Source organism: Nyctibius grandis, chromosome 8 (assembly GCF_013368605.1).
Source record: "Nyctibius grandis isolate bNycGra1 chromosome 8, bNycGra1.pri, whole genome shotgun sequence".
Taxonomy (NCBI): Eukaryota; Metazoa; Chordata; class Aves; order Nyctibiiformes; family Nyctibiidae; genus Nyctibius; species Nyctibius grandis.
In genome coordinates, this window is record NC_090665.1 from 5908090 (window position 1) to 5932478 (window position 24389).

Below are 24389 nucleotides of genomic sequence, written 5' to 3' on the forward strand. Positions count from 1 at the left end.
GTAGTGTTAGTCATTTCCTAGGCTGTTCCAGTGCAGCATGTACAGTATTTATCACTGATAAGAAACCAGGTCTGTACAACTGTGCAGTGTTGAGCTTGCAAAGATCACAGCCTCTAATTAATGAGCAGAAGTGGGCCAGATTTTGAAACTTGGTTTCCACTGGGATCCTGGATCTATGAGTCAAGATGAGAAGCTTGGTAATTGGTTGCTCTCTTATGGAAAATATTGAGCTGTGTGCTTTGGTGGAGGTTTGCTAGTGATTTGTGACTTCCGGGGAAATCTGAGTCATAGCCTTAACGCTATGCTGAGTTCTTGTATTCTTATTTCAGAAACTTTTTAGCATGAAATTAGTTATCCATTCTCTGAGTTAGGAACCGGTGTAGCTCTCAGCAAGCCAAATGCCCCTTACATCTCGGGGTGTTCTGCTTGCATAAAGCATCTGATGATGCACTTCGCAGTGTGCAGAGGGTTTTGTACAGGGCAGCTCAACAATTTTGGGTAGCCAGTTTGCTGAACAATGTGATGTCACCTGTCACTAACAGCATGACTGTGACATTTTCCCTTATTAAACAAAGTTTCTGCTGATAAAAAGGGTTACTGTTAATTTTGATTAAATAGCTATTAGGGAAAAGAGAAACATTCTCCAATTTGTCTGAGAGACTCCTGAGTAACAAAGGAAGGTATTAATTGCTCTAGCATAGGTAGAGGGTACGAGTCATGCTTTAGAGAACACGCCAGTGGTGCATATCCTCTGAAGAATCCATGCAGCTCTTCCAGGCTGCACAGTTCATTATCATGAACTCGATAGACATGTGAAAGAGAACAATTATCCTGTAAAAATATATATTTTTTTTTAACACGCAGGCTATTAACCAGGCAGGAGCTGGACCCTACAGTGAGCTGGTAACCTGCAGAATCCCCGCCTCTGTGCCTGATGCGGTCTCTACCCTCTCCGTGCTGGAGGATGAGCACGTGGATGCCTGTCAGCTCTCCCCCTCTGTGTGCCTTGGACTGACCTGGGAAGAGCCGTGCAATAACGGAGCTGAGATCACATCATACATCCTTGAGCTGGGCGACCTCACCATTCCAGTAGGCAACGTTACAAGTTACGTTATCGATGATTTGCTCCCAGAAACCTCATACCGGTGAGTGCAATGGTTTTGGTGTGGTACAGAACACTCAGGATGAGATCACACAGCTTAATTTTACATGGGAAATGTTTATAGTGTCTAGAGTGAGTGGAAAAAAAAACCCCACCCCCACAACCAACCAACCTAAGGAGCACAGAAATCGGCAATCATTCCTTTATGGAATGAATTGCAGTAGTTCATGTTCAGATATTACTTTCTCCCCCTCTTTTTCCTCTTTCTCCTCTGCTTACGTTGCCTCTGACCTCTCCTTTATAAGTTGCTCTGCTAAGGTGAGGTTACATCAGTAGGTAAATAAATTTTAAAAAATGGGAAATAACTAAAATTAGAGTGTGACATCTCATGTTTTTTTCAGATGCATAACAGTACTATTCCAGGGATTTATATTATTAACTGGATTGATCCCTGTAAGGGGATAGCAATCTGCACGCAATGAACTTTTATTTGTATAGCTACAGCTATTTTTTGTTTCTAGCATATGGAGATTAATTAAAAGATAATGTGAATTTAAAAGCAATTGCTTGATGTTGCTTCAGAGTCTAAATTTCTAAGTGACATTGCCAAAATGTTGTTATTTTAACGTTCAGGCTTATATGTTTTTTCCCTAATTGCTAATTAAAAAAAAACCACAGTTCCATGCAAGCAATGAACAGCAAGACAGCAGAAGATAATGTGACAAAAGAAATTCTATTTTAAGTGCTGTTCTAATAAAAACTGAAATCTGATTGCACAGTTGTAAAATTAGACATGGCACAGACCTTCTGTAATATTTTTCTTTATTTCTTTGTATTTAAGGTCACAATCCTACAGGTCTTGTAGAGTTTAAATGAAAAGTTCATTTCTCAAATTTTATCGTGAACCCAAAAAGAGAACTTCTTGTAGCAAGTATAAAAATATGTATACCAGAAGTTATTTAAAGCAAGGAGCATACATTGCTTGCAGTGCCTAGTACAACGGCTCCTGATCTTTGCCTAGAATATCTAGGTTTTAAAACCATGTAATAAAAAATAAAGATGTAGATTTATTAAAATATATATATATATCCCTCTGACAATCTCAAAAAAGAAGGCGAAATAGGAATTTGGTGATTCCGAACCCCTCCATTCCAGATCACTCATAAATCCAGGAAATGTGACTACGTTACCACTGTCTCCAGTTCGTCAGTCGCTTGTAACGCTGTGATCCTTTTTGGCAGAGGCAGTAATGAAGTATAAGCTTTTTCTTGTCTCCTGCTGTGTTTATTTAAGATCCTAGTTTTGTGGTCAATTTAAAGCTAGCATTGCTGTCAAAGGAAACCTCTTCTTCCCTCCTTGTGTTGTCCCCTCTGTTGTGCCAGCTATCGCACCATTCCAGACTGGGAAAACTGGTCTTATTGAAAACTAACCATATTGTTTACCTTGCAAATGGGTAGAAAGAAAGGGTGGTTTAAGGTATTTGTGAAAATACTGCACGTGAGTAAAGCTGCACAAGGGTTTGAGCCAGTTCAGGTTGCTGTTGTCGTGCTTCTGACCTCCCTCCCTCTCCATGTTCTCCCATGTTTCTCTCTCTGCCTTGCGTCAGCACTGGTGCTTGTGTACGCTTACTCTAAGCCAGCCCAGGGAACCCAACTGATGGAAGACTAATCAAAAACCTAATAAAACTAATAAGAAGTTGAAGAGTTTGTCTATTGACTGGCTACCCAGCTGTGGGACTGCATCATCTTTGGGCAGTCTCATACTCCCTGGTTTCTCCTCGTATGTTCAATCAAGAGTCAAAACAGCTAAGGCAAAATGAGAGCTTTGAGCGACAGTCAAGACAACCAGAATGCACCATCTAAATTCTTCACTGAAGTCTTCCTTCTTCAGTCTCTTTTTTAGCTGGTTCTTGGTTGTCTTACAGCTTCCTTCAGGGAAATGTGCTTGTCTTCAAAGCCTGGAAATGGAGCTATGGAATGAAAGGAAGGGCAGGACATTAGTCTTCACTATAATCATGCTGCAGTCTTGTCTGTGAAGCTCTTACTGCTGCTGCCATGAAAAGTGTTATTACATCGAGATCATGCTGCATTTTGGGTCTTTGTTGCATTCTTATTTCATTATTTTGTAAAAAGCACCATATTAAATCATGTATTTTTAGTCAGGGAGTCTGCTTGTCTCTGATCCACATGAAAAGGCTAAAGCACAAGCATTAACTGCAGCTGTTCTAAATATTGTTGTAAGACTAAGTTCCTACCAAAAAAAATTATTATTGTGAAGAGCACAAACCAGTGGATGACTAATCAGAAGTCATAATATATGAAAGCTCTTTTCTTTAATGAAACAAGAGAAAGAAACGCCCAAATCTTGCATCTCCTGCCTGTCAGGGAAGACAAATGACCGCAGTTGAGTTGCAAAAGCACATCATCTATAGCTTGAAGTATTTTTCTGCTAATAAAAATAGACATGTCAAAGTGTTTTTGCTGTCGATTGTTAACTCTTTCATTGATATTTCTTCTTCAAGCCTATCTTGACACCTGTCTTTCATCAGGGAACGTCTGTGCCCTGATAAATGTATCCGTAAGAAACACGTTTGTCAAGAGGCGTGCTAAAAGGTGGTGGGTTTTTTGCCCTCCCTGTCTCAATCAGAAGAGTGTTTGCAGAACATCACTGATCTCATGCTCTAAATTTGTTCACCAATGGTTTTTCTTTTCTTGTCAACTTTAACTCAACTAGCTCTTCTCTCTCAAGTGTTTATTCCCTGCTGTGTTTAAAAGCAGTGAACGTGTTTTCTTCCAGGCCTTGTTTTTCCTAGACTAAACAAGCCAAACACTACTGGGTTTGAGCCTCTGAACTCTCTTGCTAAAGTTTCAGCAGAATTTGAAGTAAATCAGCAAAGGGCTTATATGTTTGAGTTGCATTGGAGTTTCACTGTCAATGTTTTTGTTTGTGGGAATCTGAAATTGAAAGCAAATCTTGGTTATTATGAATCCACCAAATCCAAAATCGGAAAGGAACGTTGTTTTGCGTAGGGTGTGATTCTAAGAGTGTGTCTATGTGTGTCCACCCCGTTGGACTTGTTAGCTTAGGCCTGGCATTGCTCTGCTGCTTCCAGCTTCTGTATGGGAATGGCCATACGTGAGCAACTCCAGTATACACCGAGCCAGCTCCAGGCTCTTGGTGGAGGTGGGCTCCAAGCCGACAAGTTTGATGGTTTCTGTGTCTTAGTAGCAAATCCAGCCAGCATGCCACAGGAAAAATTTGCATCCCAAAATACATTCAGGCCAGGAGGAACTGGGGCATGCCTCTGCCGTGCTGTTAATGGCCAGTGTAGGGCTGATTTCAAGAGGACTTTTCCAATGTCAGACACAGACCAGCACTCCTGTTGCAAAAAGCAGATCCCTCGCAAAAGCACGATGTAAACATCATCGCTGGTGAGCAGCTGCAGAAATATGTCTGAGAATTCAGTCTTTCTGTTTTATTGACATAGCCATGAAGCTCTGATTACAGGGTAATAATACTTGGACTGGTTTTCTGTGAACTGATGTAACTAGAAGTGAGTTAATAAATATTCCACAATAAATAAGTATTCGACAGTAATAGACGTACCAGTTTTCTGTTACAGTCTGTTCCCAAGCTTTGCTCAACGCTTTCCATAGTTAATTGTACTGTGCTGTTGAGATACTTCACTGCAAAACAACTTCTGATTTTTAAGAAAGCTTTTTTCTTCTGAAGTTACATAGTTTACAGAAATACATAGTAGCCTTATTAACTTTTAAAAGCAACACTTAATTTTAATTTGGTTCAGGAATAAAAATTCTAGACATTTTAAATTTCTAAACTGTATTGAGGAAAAGATCTTCCAAGATGAAAAGAATGCACATGGATGCTCAAGTTAGCAATGCTTAAGTTGGTTATAAAACAAAATTTATGCTTCAGAGTGTAAAATTAAGTCTTGTTCCAGCCCCAGAAGAGTGCAGTCTGAGTGGGGATCTGTGGGGCTGGCTCGTCCCAGGGGCTGTGTGTGGTTACTCTCTATTATGTTCAGGCTGCTGCTGATGCTGGAGCATGCTGCTTCTCCTCCCTGGTGAAGTCTGTGGCATTTTAACTCCCACAGGTTTCCACAGGCGTGTGTATTGCACTGGTGGCATTCCACTTATGGGAACTAGCGAATCAAACTCTTCTCATGTCAGGCTCTTAAGATTAATTCAAAAGTGATTTTTCAGTTTGTTGGAATACTATACAAAGGATTTTGTGACCAATCTGAAAATAGCATCCTGTTTAGTGTGTTTATTTTCCTGGGTCAAGAATCTTATAAGATAGAATGGTCTCTTAAGGATGTTTTAATGGTTTCTAAATCTGCCTAGTCTGATTTATTTTTTTTCTAAATGTTTAAAAGATGCAGTGGGAAAATGTGAGAATGAATACAAATATTATTGGTCCAGGGTCTGCAGAATTAGGTACTATCCCTAAATACAGTCTTTACATTTTCAAAAAACTTACTGTCAAATTGTGATTGTCAGAGTTTAAAGCCAGCTTTCCAAGACGGTGTTTGGGATGTTTTAACTTAGAAACCATTAGTGAAAAAGTTGAAAGGAATTCAGGAAGTGGTTTTATTGCAGATATCTCTGCATGTCTATATACTACTTTTGTGCAAAACTAAAGAGTTGATTTTTCCCAGAATCAGTTCTGTAAAAAGTAATTGGTTTCCACTTGATTGTGGAAGTTATCTTACCCACTATGGCTGTGCCACCCAGCTGGAGGAGCTCAGAGTGTCAGAGGCTGGGCAGGGACATGAGACAGCACCTGAGGTGGAGCAAAGATGCTGCAGGACAAGGTGTTCTCCCATCACCATGTGCTCTCCCCCCTCCTCTGGATGGTCCTGCTCTCTCCCCTTTGTTTTTCCCTTCTTCCTTCTCCCCTTCCTGTGGACATTTCCAAAGCCGAATAGCCATTGAGGAGACGCTGCTGTGGTTCAGAGGGCGGTGAGAGCTGGGTCTGGGTTACACTGCCACGTGCACAAAAAACCAAAACCAATTGTTTGTGCATGTCTGACAAAGCTCAGGGACTGGGAGTGATAGTGGCAATTTACAGAGTTTTATGGTGGTATAATCAGCAGAAAAAGGGTAGCCACATCCAGCCGTGTTAGAGTCAAATTAATCGGTTCTTGCTTTCCCAGTGTCATCATTCATCTGGAAAGATGCCTATCTCTATTTTATAAAGGCTTAAGAGTTTCCATCAGTCGTACTGTGCCCCAAAGCAGGCAGTGGTGGTGGGGCTGTGCGTATCTGTGTGTGTCAGGAGGTGGGAGCAAGAGCACCGTGCAGCAGGTGAAAGCACCAACAAATGAGGTGCACCAACAAAATTACCTTGTGCAAATACCTGGCAAAGGGAAGACAAGTAAATGCAGGTGTATGTTCATGCACATATCTAAAAAGCACATCAGCTTCTGCTTAAGAAATGTGATGAGATATTTGAGAGAGATTCGTTTCAATCACTGCTTGTTTTCAAGTGTGGTAGCTGCCATTTGGAAGTGTGTTAAAGTTACAGCGCTTGAGGACAGGAGAGGCTTTGTTGTTACTGGGACTTTGAATAATACAAAATAAAACAAAAAAAAAAGGCTATGTACTATAGAGAGTGTTGCTGTCATCAATCCACAAAAAAGTAGTAGCATTTTGTAATGTAGCTGTTACTGTTTATGTGCATAACCTAATGGATAACTTGCCAGAATCCAGTGAAAAGTCAGGCAATTTTCACTTTTTTTACTGGAAAGACCATTAAATATTAATGTAATGACTCTTCAATCTGAAGCAAACTGAACATAATATGAAATAAGATCAATGCCTATATTAATTACACTTCTTAAGATACTAGAAAAGCTTTTTGTTCTTTTTATGGCAAATGCTTGTATGCAGCAGTTGAAGAGGAGGCTCCTGCTAGATCTTGCTTCATACCATCCACCCTTTGGGAGGAAGAGGATGAAATTGCCGTTGTATAGCGTTGTAAGGTGGTCAGGATGCACTTTCTGAAAGCAAAAGGAAGGTTAAAAGGAAAATGCAGCTCCACACCAAGCAATACTTACCCTTGTTAATGGCTAGGTCAATAAGCAAAGGTTTAACCACACATTTACACGTGACCGTGTAAACACAGTGCGTTCTTACAGTGTGCAATTACTTTAGCTGCCTAATGAGTAGATAAGGCTCTATTATTTTGCAATATGTTTATTAATCATTTAACCCTTTTTGTTCTTGATATTGCAGAAAATATGGGTTTGGGTTTTTTTTTTTTTAATGGGGAATATTGTTCTCTGGAGGGTTTTTCCCTTTACCTAATCTTTTTCTAATGGTGGAGCCGAAAACTTGCTGTTCAAAGCAAAGTAATTTTTTGTATGTTGTTTACATGAACTTACATCACTTTATGTACTTCAATCAAAATAAGTAGCTATGCCAACCAAAGACAGTTCTGTTTATCTTCTGCTTTCTCTGAAGCAGGCAGTCATAAGGGTACACTACATTCTGCCCTTATCCCTTCTCCCCCTACCACCTTTCCCAGGGAATTCTGGCTTCTTGGTGGCTGATAGTTTTGAGAAGAAGAACACTTCTTGTAGAGAGTCTTTTCCCATGAGAAAATACTAGGCTGCTGTGCGCAGGATTTCCAAAGTAAGTGGCATCTGTCCAGCTATCTAAGCTAGGCTGAACTATCTAAAAAAACTAATCAGTTTGTCCATCCTGTTTTATCTTATTTTCACTTTGATTTAACAAATTTTTGAAACCTTTCAGGCTCGTCTGTACCAATATCTCTATTTACACAGTCCTCAAAGCTCTTTTGAAATGCGTATTTCACAATTCTATTATTATGTTGTAGTTAATGTTACCATAGTAAAAGGCTACTACTCTTCACTCATTCCTATAAGCAGATTCTCATTGTGCAAATTATTAAACTAAGGTGCAGATAGATAAGAGAAAGTGACAAAGCAGAAGACAGGAGTCATTATCTTAGGAAAGAAATTGAATTTAGAAGACTGGCTCTGTCTTAATAATATTTCCAGATTAAAACTTCTCTGACTAGGTAGGTGATCTGCTTTTCTCTTCTTCTAAATGTCCTTAATGCGGTTCAAATGGCTCAAGAGCTTTAGTGCATCTTGTGAGTGCCTTGAGTCCAACTTTGATCTAATAGAAGGCTTGTGGATTTCACCTTCTCGGTTAGCTCTTCCCAGTAGAGTTTCATGTACTTAAACTTTGTGAGATGCTGCACACACTGAAATTATACTGCTCTTTGGTCTTCAGAGATACTTACCAGCATTGGAGATGGGTTTCATGGCAGCAACACCAATGCTTTCACTTAAATTTGTCCATGACCTGTGTTAGACAACCACAACACACTTCTGGATGTTATTTATTCATAGTTACACACTTCATGTTCTCCAGGTTGCATGTGTATCTGTGCTGCTGTCCCTTGTTGATGTGGTTAAAGGGACTGCCATCAGGTTCTGAGATTGCCTACCCGAATTCTTGCCCCCTCTGCCTCGCTGCATTTTTTGGTGTCTTCACTGCAGCTCTTGCAATACAAACAGGATGATAATACTTGTTATGTTGACAGAGCCTTGCGTTTTGCCAAAGCAAAGCACTGGTAGCTGGGAGGGGGCACTGTATTAGTGACGGAGTAGTCAAGTCCAGAAGGCTGTTTTGGTTTTGGGGACTTTTTCATACCAAGAACCTCGTGAAAGCACTTTATTTAACATTTACCTTTTTGTTGTTCGTTTTAGGATCAGGATTCAGGCTGTCAATGAAATTGGAGCTGGACCATTTAGCCACTTCATTAAAGCAAAAACCAGGCCGTTACCACCCTTACCTCCTCGGTTAGAGTGTGCTGCAGCAGGTCCTCAGAGCCTGAAGCTGAAATGGGGAGAGAGCAGTTCCAAGCTTCACGCTACCGATGACATGGTCTATATCTTGCAGATAGAAGACAGAAATAAAAGGTAAGAGATATTAATCTTTTCCTTGTGTTAATGAAAATGAATTCTGGTTCATCATGATGCAGTTGTGAATCACGGTAAGAAAACTGTTGATTTCCCAGTTACTTCATACCTACAAATATATACAAAATATGGTTTTAATAGGGATTCTGTGCCTGTAGTCTTACCAAGCAAATTATGTAACGAAGCTGTTAAAGTTATTATAGAACAACCGAAATCCGTACTGTGCTGTTGAAATTTTAGCAGAACCCTGGCCCATCTGCCAATAAAAGTTAATACAAAGTTTCATGGTCATAGTGCTTTACCCTTTGGAATATACGAAACAAAGATATTGCATCCAACATGCTGTGTGTATTAATGAAACAAATGTTTACAAAATCAGAGGTCTAGGAAAGGCAAAACTGAGCAGAACAAGGTTTTTTTGGGCAACATGATGGTCACGATTTTACAGCTGTAATATTTTTGAGCATTAGAGAATATGAGCTTGGCATCAGCTTGGTAGCTACACAATAATTATGAAATAAGGATGCAGAAGAGCTCATCCACCATGTTCCACTTCCCTAAAATTGTCTTTAAAGCCAGGAGAGCTTTGGGTGTGCAAGAAACACAAAAATGAACATTAAACAGTCAGTGCTCAGTAAAAAGTATTTTCCTGTGCAAACTTTGCACGGGAAGATTTGATAATGTAGCGCCAAAGTTGTAATGAGATATATTCGATAAAAAAAGGGATGGAAAGAAAGACAGTATGTGAGTATTGCCTAACAGTCTGCGCTCTTCAATGAATAAATATCATAGATGGCTCATAATTTACTAAGAAACACTCTCAACTAGTTTAATTAGGTAAAATAACTGACGTATCAAGTAGATAATCCTTAGAGACCTTCAGTACAGATCATAATTCAGTGTAAATTAGCATGATGCCTTTAATTTAAATAGAGCTGTGCTGAGTTTGTGCCAGCCGAAGATCTAGCCCAAAAGCTCTAATTGTAAGTAATAAACCCACCATGAATAATACCTAAATACCTCCCAGTATCTCAGCTGTACTGATGCAGAGAGGGTACATGCTCCCCTGTATTAATACCGAGAGGTGCCCAATGAATATAAATGCCCATTTGAAAGTCTGACTGATAGAAGCAGTTCCTTCAGAGTGCAGTGGTGCTTGGCAGGAGCCCGTCACCTGCAGCAGCGTGTGACCAAGTCAGCTCTAAGGAAACATCCAGCAGGCTGCTTTTGTTTGCTTTCATGTAGCACTGCAGGTAGGATGGTGAAGAACTGTAAATTGTTTTAAGCCTGTTTTTATGTTGGAGAAAATAATAAGTTTCCTTGTAAGAACAGAATACGTTGTGTTACCTGGCAGCAGAGAAGGAAAGCTTTCTCCCCTTTGCTTTTGCACAAGGCTTTAGCATTATCCTTTGCTTTTGCACAAACTTCTCCCACTGCCAGTGGTCTCTTAAGAGCTGTTAATTAAGAGGAATTTGAATTTGTTACTTTGCTAGGTCTTCTTAACTTTAAATTTGGCTTATAGTCCGCATGAGCTCCCAAAGATGCAGAGAAACTACTCATCTACATTGCACTGTCTCCCCCTGCTTGAACGGAGTCCTTGTGTGAAATGGCTTCCTTTGGTGGGTGGGTTTGTAGCAATTAGTTCAGGTAATACCTGAAACGAGCCCTGGCCCTGAGCCCTCCGGCTGATGAAGCACATACTGGCGTGGGCTCAGCAGAGGAGTGGAATGGGTGCGCTGTTGTCTGTGCCGGGTGCAGTGTTTGAGAACAGTTGGAGCTGGCAGGTCTTGGCAATAAGATCTATTTATTTGTTCCCTATCTGACAGTCCCTTTTTGCTCCCTGTTCTGTGCATCGATCACAGTGAGATGTTCCTGAAAGGATACAGCACCGAAATTTTGTACATTGGGGAGAAGCTATCACTCCTAATGAACAGTGAATGACAGCCCACACATGAATAGGTAGAAACAGCAGTTAGTTACAGAGGTAGGAGCCCTCTCTTAGCTCATTCCCATAAAATAAACCCCATCGTGACTGAGGGGTTACTCACTAGGGTGTATGCTTGTGAAAAACATTGGAATACGGTTCTCTGAGCATCACTGGCCTCTTTAATTGCACAGTGCTTTAAACAGGCTAATGCAGGTAAACTGTGGACATCTAATGCAATAATTAAATAGAATAGAATATTTCAGTTGGAAGGGACCTACAACGATCATCTAGTCCAACTGCCTGACCACTTCAGGGCAGACCAAAAGGTAAAGCTTGTTATTAAGGGCATTGTCCAAATGCCTCTCAAACGCTGACAGGCGTGGGGCATCGACCACCTCTCTGGGAAGCCAGTCTCTGGTGAAAAAAAGACACTGAATAAATGATCTAGAAGGATGTTTTGGAGTCTTTCATGGTTTGAAAGGGTTGTAGGAAGATTCCATGGTGTTCCTTCTGTTGAGAGAAGAGAAAGCACCTGACTCAGAAGAGGCTGTGGCGTAAACATGGATAACTCAAACCTGACCTCTGTTGTAGCCTTAGTCTTTCAGAAGATGATGTCACTGTACTCCCCGAGACATCTGAAATTACTTTTAACAGCTTTATATTGAAATCCCTCAACTCAGTATTACAATTTTCCCTTCTTCAGTGAATCTGAGCATGCAGTTTGCTTACTGTAACGTTGCTTACTGATGAGGTTTAAAATAGGAGTTAGCTTTAAAATGCCATTGAAGTATTTACACAAACAGAAATAAAAGTTGAGCAAATTCTTTTAAAAAAAGAAATAATCAGTAAGTCGTATTCTGACCCTGATAGCCTTAATGGCCTTTTTGTAAAGATTCAGCTCCGGTTTTATGCAGTGATAGTCAGTGCTCTTGAATGTGTCCTGGTCATTAAGAATTGTTTTTAACTTTTCCATGCTGTAATGAGGTATAACAGGCCAGTTGCTGGAGACGAAATGTTTCATTGATTGCAAGACCTGTGAAACAAAATACTTGGAAATCTCCTGACACTGATTGATGTAGGCGCTCAAAAAGGTGTGCACATCAGAGATGTACCTGCTTTAGCTCTCATTTGCTCTTCAGTGTGTGACATTTAGGGAGATCAAATTAGCATCTCTTGTCCTTTCAGTTATGTGTAGCATTAAGTGGAAATGAAGAAAAATCAGTTTCTAGAAAGCACAGTACGTGGGAACGTTAGTTGAGAGTAGTTGACCTTTCTGTAAAGAGGACTATAAAATTTCTTTCTTTTTAAAATAAACTATCAGCTGTGATTTCATTTCCTACCTCTAGTAATGTCAAGAAAATCATGTTAATCAAGTTGCACTGTTTTCTAGAATACCGTGGATTTTTCCTCTCCACGTGAAACAAATGAACCTAATTATAGTAATGCTTTTGTTTTTTTTCCTGTACTAGTAATTAGTCTTTAGTTGTTCCTACAACTAATTATACCTCTTAGTGTCTTAAAATGCTTACAATATCCAGTCTGAAAGAGAGAATTAGCAAGTATGTTATTAGTGGGTCATTTTTCAGTTGCTTGTGTTTCTTTTAGATGAATATATGTTGCAGTTCAGATTAATTCTGCGATTTTTGGGTGTATACAGAATCCAAATAAAAACATATATAATTATATTGTAAGGGAGAATCATTGGTAAGGTTGGCTAAGAAGCAACCCAAACATATTCTTTAAAAATATCGATGAAGGATCATTGACAATTCTTAATAAATCGGCTTTTGTAAGTGGATTGTAAGAGATGGTGTTTACTGGCATTCTAAACTGTAATTGCTTTTGTTATGGTTATTTACTGAATAAAAGAGTTATGACCCCATACCACGGGGTAAACAGTAGTAGTATTTCCCTTTCATATTATATGAAAGATGATTTATGTGGGTATTGAACTGTTTTAAAACACTTTGCTAAAGTATACATGCTTGCCATTTAAGGAAATATTATTCTTCAATATAAATGAAAAATTGATCACAAAATAGAACTTACCTAATGACTATAAATATTAATTGGGCACAGTCATTGTGCACACACGGTTTTTCTGGTTAGGGTATCAATGTCCCTAAGGCCATAGCCATACATTGATGTAGTTCTGGAAAGTTCTAGCGACTCCAAGGAAGGAACAACATTTCATAGAATCACTTGTAACTAAATGACATAATCCCTTGAATTGATTTCTTGTACTTGGAGAGTTTTACCTTAACTTGAATGTTTATTTTGGGAGGCATCACCCCTAATGTTCCTCGCCCATTATCATGGTGCAGGCAGCAGAGGACATCTGAGCTGTAAGCTCCATAGACTTTCTGCTGCCTTCCAGTGACTCAGGTTGTCTTTCCTCACTCATGTTTGGTAGGTTGTGAACAGAGCCTTTAGAGCCTGACTGTGACCAGGGGAGATATACAAGATTTTCCTGGTATCAAAGGGAGATGTATTGTCCCATCTGTTTCAGTGCCTGCTAACCCAGATGTTAGTAATACTCCTGGCAGTACTGTCTTTTTCAGTTGCGTGGTAACCTACTTCACTGCTTATAGAAAGCCTGTAAGAAAGAGAAAAGTATCTTACTATAAAAATCTACGCCAGTATTTTCCAAGGTGCGAGGAACCAGCAAGCACCGGTCAGGAGGTGGTTTCCAAGGAAAATTAAAATGTGCTTTGAACAGTAAAGCCAGTGCAGGGATGCAGATGGGCTCATTTTCTCTACAGAAAGGTTCAGTTTTAGGAAGCTCCTACGTCTTCCAGTGATCCTCCCATTGCTCTGTTATCTTCAGCTGGTGATGCTGGAAACCTCCCCCAAACATGCTGAAGTTTTATGTTACAGAAGAAACTATTTTCCCTTTGTTCCAGCACAGTTTCTCTGACCTAGTTACTCCTTCAAAGCAGCATAACAAACAGCAGAGAACCCACAAATGAAATGGAGACGGTCTGTCACAGCGTCCAGTGCAGTTTCCCTGACTGTAGAAGTGGAATATCCTATCCAATGGTCTGGTCTAAGCAGCAGTCTTTGGAGAAGGACAGTGCCAAGTACAGCCTCTGTGTGTTAGGAAGTAGTCATATGTCTGAGGCTCAACATGTATGTTTGCTCTGCATTAATGTGAAGAGAGGTAGAACAGAAACACAGAGAGATAAATTGCTAAATGCGCTGCCTCTGCCTGATGACTAGCATAGTCATTATCTGGTTACTGCGAGTTTCAAGCACTCAAATTAAAAAATTGTTTACACTCATGATTTGATCAAGACAATTTACACCCATTTCAGCAGCAATTACTGATATGTATCAGGCCTACTGGCTTGTGAAATTCTATTAAAATATAAAATTAGATACATTAGCATATCCTTGCAAAAACCTGCAGGAAAGATCATTTTCATATTGGGTAAAACAGCAATGAAAGGAAATGAACAATTAGCACCAAGACATATGGCATGCTACAGTTTACTGTGCAAGCCTGGCTACACAGAAAGTTAACATTCAGAGAAGCCTTTCGAATAGGCTGTCTTCACTTCATGTTGTTGCATGGTGTAGATGAGTATTGCTATCAACAGTAATCATATTTATATTAACAGCATTCTGATCAGCTACTTGGGGCTTTGCAGTAAGTGCTGTGCAAATAAAAGAGCAGAGGAAGAACTGTTGCAAGTGTAAAAAGCTTAACTTGTAAAACCACATTTTTAGTAGATGTGAGTTAATGGTGTGAGCATCATCTTTTCAGTCAAAGTGAGATGTGAGAAAACCATGTGAAATGTTTGAGATGAGATGTTTCAGGTATTAGGAATCTAGTGAGACCCAGAATTAGATGCTATTCCATAAGAAGGTTCAAAGAATCCCTGGTTTGATGGGAAATTTAGTAATTAACTACATAGAAACACAGTGGACCAATTTGCTGGTACATTTTGATCAGTGTACAGGCACTTCAGACTTCACAGGTGTAACTGAATATTCCAGACAGTAGATCATAAATAAGAGCAGCATCCAGACTAAAGATTGCCACTGTAATGAAAGCTATTTTATGCACATCTAACAACCTCATAAAAAAAATAATGCCTTATCAGCATAATGACTATTTAATATCTAAAGTGGTAATGGGGTTCAGCTTGAAGCAACAGGAGCATGTTTGCCTGTTATCCAGGAGCACAACTTTAGGTTCCAACTTCATTTTGCCAAAGTTGGTAGACTGGAGACTACACTTTACTTCTTCAGCAAGCTTTGCCAAACCACATTACTGAGACTATCACGTCAGTAGATAGTTCTGAACATGATGTATTGAGATTCGTTTTAAGGTTCATAGACGCTATTAGTTGCTGCCATACTAGGAAAGTGGATTGTAATGCTGCACAAGGAAGATAGAAACGCATATGTCTGTAAGAGCATCATTTTGCTGCTGCTGAACTGTGTTTTATTCTGTTTTGGTTTTAGCTTCATTAAGCCTGCTCTTATTTATATCTACTGTTATTTATTAATACATTGCTATTGCAGGCCATGGTGTTGGTAGCTGCCTAGTAATCTAGTTCTTCTTGACTGCATGGTTCCAACAGACCATTGGATGCTCTCCCTAATTTCTCCCAGATTTTTCATTCAAATGCTTTTAATTCACATTAAGTTGTGCTCAGTGTTGTCCTTCCTATCTGTTCCTTGGCCTCTCATCTGGCTGCACACGGGAGTCATCTGTCAGGCACTTTGCTGATCTGTCTTCTACTCCTCCTGAATTTGCCCAGAAGCTCCTTCCAAAAAAGTAATTTTTCTTGCTGTGGATGAGCTTCTGTAGGTTAAGGCATCTCCATTTTCAATAATTCTGGACATCTGACAAGTGACTATCTGTAGTAAATATGGATTATGTGCTCAGATTCAGCAGAAGATGAAAGATGATCTAGTAGAAGCAAGCTAAAAATCAATTTTTGGCATCAAGTACTCTTTGTCTAACCTGCAAATGTGCTCGGTAATTAAGTGAAGAAAACAAAACTCTTCCCATCTGCCTAGTGTCACTTCTCTTCCTGCCTTTTTCTGCTCTCCATTAGTTTTGCTTTTCTAAGTGTAAGGAAGGAAAAGTTGCCTCCTTCAGTGGGTCCTGTTATTATTCTTATGCCTACAAACAAAAATCCTATTGACAGTGCATTGTGGAAGTTAGGTTCTGAGCATCTTATGAACAAGCGTACATTATAAGCTTTCCAAAAGGTATCTTCTAGGAAACAGATCTTCAGCTCAGAGGGTCCAGGGCATCCCATCTGTTTGGTCCACATCCCACATTAGGGCTGGAAGTCAGGGTTGGTGGAGTTTATGGGAGCACAAAACTGTTATGGGAACCCCTGCCCAGGTGTTTCCCTTCCCTCAGCACCTAGCTGCGAAAGACAATGCCAAAGAGTGGCTTGGAAAGGTGCTCCAAAACTGCCAGGATCTGAAAAGGTGGGGTCAGCCTGGTACTGGTTACAGGAGTGCTGGTGGATGTGAGGATGGGGGATGCTGAAGATGTTCAGCTTTTCTCTTTAAGCTGAAGATTTTAAATACAGCAGAAATTTAAAAAACATGCGTTGACTTTACTCTTGTATCTCTGCCAGTCTAACAGAATAAAAGTGCACTCAAGATGTGGATCAGAGAGACACCTCAGGGTGCTTATGGCTGGGAAGGATAAGTTAACACATTGTGGGAGGTATTAGTTCATCATACTTTCTACTTAGCTCCTGGCTTCAGGGCTCCTCTACAGTCTCTCTTGAAGAAACGAAATGGTACCTCCATCTTGACCCTGACCAAAAGCTGTTCTCATCGTTGCCCTTTCTGTGAGTTAATTCCATTTTACTTCTGGCATCTGGGGTTTAGTAGAGATTGATGACACTTTTTCTTGCATCAGCAGGAGCAAGCTTCAACGTAAAGCCAAGAGGTGTTAAACATTCCGATCTGCTCTGGCCGGGCGCGGGGGTGGTTGGGATGCAGGCAGATTCCAACATGCAGAACATGATGAAGGGAGTGCTGGTCTCGCTGGCATCGTTGGAGATACGGGCGTCCTGGAGCACTGTGGTCCCCAGGGATCAGAGCTGGGCTTGTGAAATGAAGTGCAGGTGCAGTAACTCCAGAGAAGCTTTGCCCAGCAGAGGGGATGGACAGCTTTGTTTCTGCTCAAGTGCTTAAAAAAATTGGATGTTCTCCATCTCGGGGGATGAATTAGATGTTTTTGTTTTGAAGCTTTGCTTTCCTCGTTGCCACCTTGTGATGTAGGGAGCTTCTGCTGGGAGGGGAGGGAAAGACATTAATCAGTGAGTGTTTGATAATGTTCTTTTAACGAAATAGAGCAACGGTCTAAAAAAGTGGGGTCTGTAATTTTGCAGATAATAGGGATGTTGTGATAATAATATTAAGAGCTGTTAATTTATGAAATTCATGTGCTAAAATAGCTGTAACATGTAAAACATTTCCAAGATCTTCACTGAGAATAAAAAGATATTGATGAAAAACTAACAGCAATAGTGTCTCCCAAACAATCATTTTAGGACATTGTGTTCTCTCTCCTCCACTGCATGTGAGTAAATGAATAATCCGTGACTGACATGAGAATGTCTGGGAAGGGGAGAATTGGGATCACTCCAGTGAGATGAGGGCAAAGTAGCCTCTGGGGAGTGTCTCCTTCCCTGGAGAAAAGTTGCTTTCTTTTCAGTTTCTGCTGTTACTTTACTGGAGAGGAGAGCCAACACTGCAGCATGTTAAATTTGAATAACACAGATTTACTTGTAGATGGTGCAAGCATTTAAAAAAACATAATGCGACTGTATCGAGAGTGCCATTAACCCACAGAGGTGGTCTTTTTTTCAAAGACAGGGTACCAGCTTAAGGTGTACAGCCTACTGTCCTTTAAATTCAACTGGGCAAACCTCTTAGAATTGAAAATTTCTTGGTGCTTTATTAGCACACCTCAGGGATTCACACGAATGGTCTGAGCAGGTGGAGGTTGGAGAATGAACACATCTTGGCTGAGACACACTTGAGCTGTTTTGGTTTTGTCTGTCTTGGAAGGGGAGAGTGATGAAGAAATAAGAAACCAAAGTAAGCACACTTATTTCTGTAAGTGTGTTCCTGTATAGCAACAGGAGCACTTTTGGCTTCTTTAGACCACTTGTATCCCCATACTGTCCCCACAGGTTTACCAGTACAACTGTCCTAATGTAACATTGGACCAGCTAAGGAACTGATCCAATATAAGGCTACCAATTTGCAGAGATCTTTAACCTCTATCAGTTCTCAAATCCGGTTCACCTTTTAGCCCTATAAATGTTGGTACTGAAGGAGCAGCATGGAGATGGGAACAGCCAGCTCAGGGATGCTGGGGCAGGCGTAGCTGCCACACTTCTTAAGGGACCTTCACCGCAAACATCAACAGTATTTGGGTGTGATTTCACTAAAGTTTAAACTAACTTTTTCAATATTGCAGCTAAAAGTGTATCCATTTTGATTGAAGGGAGAAGTGGCAGTTTGTCAAGCCGCAGTATTTCGGTCATGTTCAACCACGTGCCCATCCCTCAGCTCCAGCCTAGCCGTGGGGGGAGGAGGGCTGGAGGAGGCTCGCTCGAGCCATGCGCCGGGCTCCTCTACAAGCCTCCCAGCTCCCATGGCCTGATGTGCGGAGCTGCATTGCTGCCCTGTGGAGACTGGGACTTGTGTCTTCTCACATTCAATTTATGAATGACATAAAGCTCTGTTAGAGAAGTGAAGTGGGATGTTGAAAAAAATCCACCCCCCCGATGTAGTTCAGCTATCGCCCTGAAAAGCCAGAAAGATCTTTGGTGGCTGTGCCCTGTTAGTGACCGTGCTTATGGCATCCCACAGCATCTGAGAAGGAAAACTCATTGTCCATGTTCAGACGGAGAACTGAGTAGAGGCTGGAAGAAGGTAAGAGGGAGACAGAGAACATGGGAGCTTTTCCATACGCAGATTAAGTCAGCTTTTAAATGCATAAGAGATGAAGTCCTTGCAAACAAGCTCAAAGCTGTCTTGTTCTTAAGAAAATGTATGGAACAGGGCCTGGGTAAGGCACAGTGAGCAACGTCAGGCTTGCCAAGAAGGCAAAAAGTATGTAGAGCTCACGTTTAAATGTGCTTTCAAAATTAGATTTAGATATAAGTCTAAATCTTTAGATTTAAAAAATGAACTTGCAATAATATGAACAAATTATCATACTCTAGACAATTTTTAATATATGCAGACATCACAGTAGTAATGTGCAATCGCACTGATTGATTCAACTTTAAGTTCATTGTGGTCTGTCAGCAGAAAGCCCAGGAGACTGAAAAAAGATTCCGATATATTGCTCCAAGTCTATAGCCATCTACATCAAATAACTATGCTACTTTTTAAAAATAACAAATAATTTTGGAAGAGGATGAAGCACCTACGTTAGACATGAGGAAGATACTATGTTATTATTAGAAAAGAAATTGTATTTTGAAGTTAAAAGGTTTCATCTTCATTATGATCTTACATCATGATCTACATCTTCAAACACAATTACAAACATTATTATTGTAGTAAAGGCTAACAGCAATTGAATTTGATTGACTTAGTAATTAGCCTTTCTTCTTCCAAAATTGGAAGCCCTCTTTCTTCAAAGATGGTTGAAGCTCAGAAGTTCAAGTGTACTTCCATTGCAGTCTTGTGTATTGAACATGGATGAAAGCTTTTCTGTAATGGTTTTTGTTTTCATTACAAATTTTTTTGAGGTAGAGACAGAGAAGTAAAAAGGGGTGAGGATGGAAACCTAATGGGAGTATTAGTCCAGTTCCCAAATGACAGGAGGAGCTCAAGTGTTGTGCCAGATCACTTTTTCAGTGTTATGAAACCTCAGTTGTATTCAGAAGGTGAGAGTGTAATTTGAGGACTAAGTCATTGGTAATCACCACATAAATATGTCTAGCAAGTGTACCATAAGCCCAAACTGGGGTATGGGTGTGCTTGTCTGTTAGCTGGGAAGGTGTATTTATCCTCCCTTGCTTACCTAGCTCCATGGATGATTGCAAAGAGGTCATTAGTCTAAAATACAGCATTGCATCTTTTTTGCTATCTGTTGCCCTTGGATCAGGGTCAGAGACAAGTTTCTGCACTTAAAAGCACTGCAGTGGTTTCTGAGCCAGCTGCCTGATTGGGCTACAAGAGTGGAGAGGGAGAGCGAGACAGTAGTCTTGTCTCTTCATTAATGCTGTCCTAAATACGTGTGCTTTGTTCATCACTCAGTGAATTCAAAAAAAATGTATTCCATGAGAACAGGTCTGTGGCAGTCTTTTGAAACGTACCGTAGCTGCTTATGTGAGCCTCAAAAATGTGGGGTAGCAGGCAGTCCTTGAAACTGTATATGCATAAGGTTGAAAAAAATTCTTCTTCGGAAATTGGCTCTAAAATATCTTCTTAAAGGCTTGTGGGCGTAGATTCTTTGATTTCCAATCAAGGTGAGGGGCTCACTAAAACGCAGTGGGGGTAGCAAGTCACATGAGTCCTCAGAGTACAGTTCCAGCTATTTAAACTACCTGAACATTTTCTTTTTATTACAGATAATTCTTGATCTCTCTGTTTCTGCTTCTGTGGATTTCAATCACAATGTAATATGAATTGATTTCTGTCCCTGAGAGCTAATGACAGACCCGGTTTCTTTGAAATGCTCGAATTGGTTGTACTGTGTGTCTCATGCAAAGCCAAAGGACTCATTATCCAGGATAAAGCTAGCACCTAGACTGGGAGGTCAAAAAACAAATCTCTTTGTTGGCTTCCCGGCAACTTCAAATCCACTGAAATGGTTAACATATTTGAAGAAGTGTACTAAATCATCAAGAAAAACTATGTGATCCTACGTGGTGAATTGTATGTTCTCCAGATTCAGGACTATTTCAAGTAGGACCTTGTTCCCAGCGGTGGCTAAGTGGGTTGACGCAAGATGCTGGGTGCTTCCTCTTTATTTCTACTTACGCCCGTTCTGCTCAGCACTCAGGGGGTCAGGACCTCGGTTAGAAATTGCTGGCTAACATATGACTAGCACTAAGAAACATTTATCTGAGCAGAGCAATTGAAAATACAAGTCAGATTCTCTCTAGCAACCTGCATTTTTTTTCCTCCTTTTAGATTGAGTGACATTGATTTTGTTCTACGTTACATTGTTGGACAAGTTTGTGCGTGCTGATGCTTGGTCTTGTCAATGGAAGTATTTTGGATGTCACTTCCTTAGTGTCATGTCTTTTTCTTCTTCTCAGCCTGCTCTCGAGCAGAGCTGTCAGTGCAGGTGTCCCCAGAGCTCCTGAGCTGGCATCCTTTCTCATCCTCAATATCCCCCTCGCTATAACCGTGCTTCCCTTGTGCCTTTTCACTCACAGACCACCACGTGTTCTCTCTGAGTCTGTTTCTGCTGTTTGGCTGTCTTCAATCTGTGAGCTCTTCAAAACTGAGCAATGTGTAATATATTACACATATATTATGCAATCCATATGTTCTGATTTAAACAGTTACTCTGGCTTAAGATTGCACAGATGAGTGTAAGATGTGGTCTTTGCGTCTTAATGTGCGAATAAAGTCCAAATCAAGCAATAAAACATTCAAAGTATTAATCTTGTTTTAAACATGCTTTTAAACCAGCAGTGCACGCAGTGTATTGTAGCAGAACACAGGCCGAATCAGTTTTGATTACTAGGTAGTAGGAAATACGTTGACGGATGTTTTTCCTCATAATTCACATAATGCTTTTGCAAGGTGAGTATCAGTTGCAAAAGGGACAATGAACTTCTGCGTTCCCTAACCTACTGGTCATTGTTAGTGTGTTAATAACATGCCATTTTTGTCCTTGCCTTCAACAGCTCTGCAAAGCACGTTGTGCCAGTTGTCACGACATGGAGACCTTGCGTTGATGTGTGCAATAGCCAGAAATGTCAGTGCCCCTCCAGCGTAACTACATGTTCTCACTTTTATCGTTTCCAGGTTTATTCCGATTTATAGGGGACCAAGTCATACGTACAAGATACAGAGGCTGACAGAATCCACTTGTTACTCGTTCAGAATACAGGCGGTCAATGATGCTGGGGAGGGACCTTTCTCAGAAATATGTACCTTCTGGACAACTAAGTCAGTCCCACCTGCAATCAAAGGTATGTAAGAGATTCTTTTACATACATGTAAGTAACGTAATTATTTAAGTAATTGGTAAGTCTGCAGCGAGTATGTAAGGGTTAACATAAGTATGCAATAACGTGTGTGAAAAATCAGTTTATGCTGCTTGTCTGTTTCTGTGAATTGTGAAATTAAGTTATGGTGGGAAGCTAAATTATCACCAAAAAAATTCACATAAACAATATAAATGTTATACCAGCCGCTGTTGTTATACATAAACTGTTAAAATGCTGCTGCTAACAATAATGTTTACCAGGGGATTGCTCTGGATTACTGCAGCACTTCTGTAAGGGATGTAACAGCTTTAGTACATATGTGCACATACCAACTTAAGTGTTAGTAAAGTTGCATGTTGTTTTGTGTAGGTGATGTTCAGCGTAGCACTTCAGATTTTATTTTTCCTTTAATTTATAAAATTAATCATGGTATTTCACATACATAAAGCATTAGATTCTCTATCTCGCTTAGCATGTGTTCCCCTAGAACAAAAGGCCTAATTAAATTAGATTTTATAATGAAACATCTTTTACTGTGTGTAAGTTTTGGCATAAGTAATTTTGCTCCTTCCTTCCAAGGAGGACTGTTAGAAAGGCAGCAGATTCGCTGTATCAGCTGTCAGATGAACTGAGCTGACATCAGATGCACCTTTTTTTCCTGTGTGCTTAAAACTCCTTTGTCAAGCAGGACCTTTTACTGTGAGAAACAGCAGCTGTTGTCAGAGGGGTTTCATGTGCTCAGCTGAATTTAAAATCTGGCTTTGGCGATTTTCACACCATTTGTGATCAAAGATTTAGAGGGGAGCACACAGCTGGGGTGTAACTTCCCTGGTCCCTAGGTTAGCTGCTCTGAAGTACCCCAGGAAGAACAACACTGGAGCACAGAGAGAACACCAGGAGATTGGCTTCACTACGCTAAAATCAGCGTGTGCGTGAATCCCACCTTCGTTTCCACCTGGGTCTGAATATCCCCTGGGTTTTGGCATTTGCTTCAGTGCTGTTTCTGGAAGAAGAAAACTGTGTGTGTTTGGTGTAAAGTTCAAGGGTGAATATACTTACCCAGTAGTGAGTTATCCTGATTCATCTATAAGATACGCTGCCCTGCAAAGCGAGGGGAGCTCACGCTGGATGAGCCAGGCTGGTGTAGGTGATGGTAGCAGGGGGGATGTGCCGCACACCTTCAGCATCTGTCCGGGTGCCTGGGCACAGGCGTGTGTCACCCGTGGATGCCGAGTCCGTGTTGCCGTTGCTTGTCGTAGCTGCACTAGGTGGATAAAACTAGCAAAGGGATGCCGGCACGCACTGCAGTCACGTTTTCATTTTGTTGGCTAGAAATCCATTTTATTAAATTCAGATCTCACCTAGGCTTTTGTTCTGAACTCCCTGCCTGCCTATTTAGTTCCTGTTAAATATGACTCATACCCTGGACTGAATATCAAGTATTTAAGATACAGTGAAAATACCAGGTCCTGTGTGGGCTGGGACCGCAGGTACATGACAAAACACTGGCTGTAACAGAGAAAAGGGCACAACAAAGCCTGCGTTAGCGAACGCTGCCGTGGGGAGGTAGTGCTGCAGGGAAAAGAGATCTGTTGAGGCAAAATGATGGTGTTGATTCCCTTCCATGTTTGGAGCAATACAAAGGAATGTATGTGGTAAACTTAGTACTGGTTTTCATGTATCAGAAGCACATGTTTATTCTCCTGTAAAGTATCCTAATTACTCACTTAGTGTTGCCAGCCCTGAAATAGCATTATTGTTAATGGCAGTGTTTTGTAAGTGTCAGGCAAAAATGTACGTGTATCAGGGTGAGGGATTGAAGGAGGAGGGAAAATAATTGAGAATGTTGTTGCCAGCTGAGATGAAGGCATCTATTATCAGTCTCTCAACACAGGCAGATGTGCAGAGAGAAGCAAATGGATATTGATTACATTAGGGTCCGCGTATGATTCATGTGTTCCTCTTGGGTGGTAAGGAATTAGTCTAAAATTCACATAATGTATGCAGCAGCAGCAGCGTTTCTTTCCTTGATAAACTCTCCTGTTGTCTGTTTTCCTAGGGTTGGGAATCTATATTGCCTTTAACGAGCTCATGTCCTTGCACGTGCACATGTTAACCACTCAGTAAAGTGTTCAGTGCTTTGTTTCTCCCAGTTTCATTTTTTTTGGCCATGTGCTTGCTTGCTGTGCCTGATTAAGAGGCTGGAGGACC

General features: G+C 40.6%; 1 protein-coding gene across 1 annotated transcript in view; it reads left to right on the forward strand.

Annotated features, from left to right (window-relative positions):
• The window catches only part of FNDC3B (fibronectin type III domain containing 3B), a 203536-nt gene that overhangs the window by 167958 nt on the left and 11189 nt on the right, over positions 1-24389 (forward strand). Inside the window, exons 22-24 of the mRNA XM_068406683.1 lie at positions 865-1145; positions 8865-9077; positions 21994-22160. Of these exons, the coding sequence (XP_068262784.1) occupies positions 865-1145; positions 8865-9077; positions 21994-22160 (661 nt within the window). The remainder of the gene's footprint in view (positions 1-864; positions 1146-8864; positions 9078-21993; positions 22161-24389) is intronic.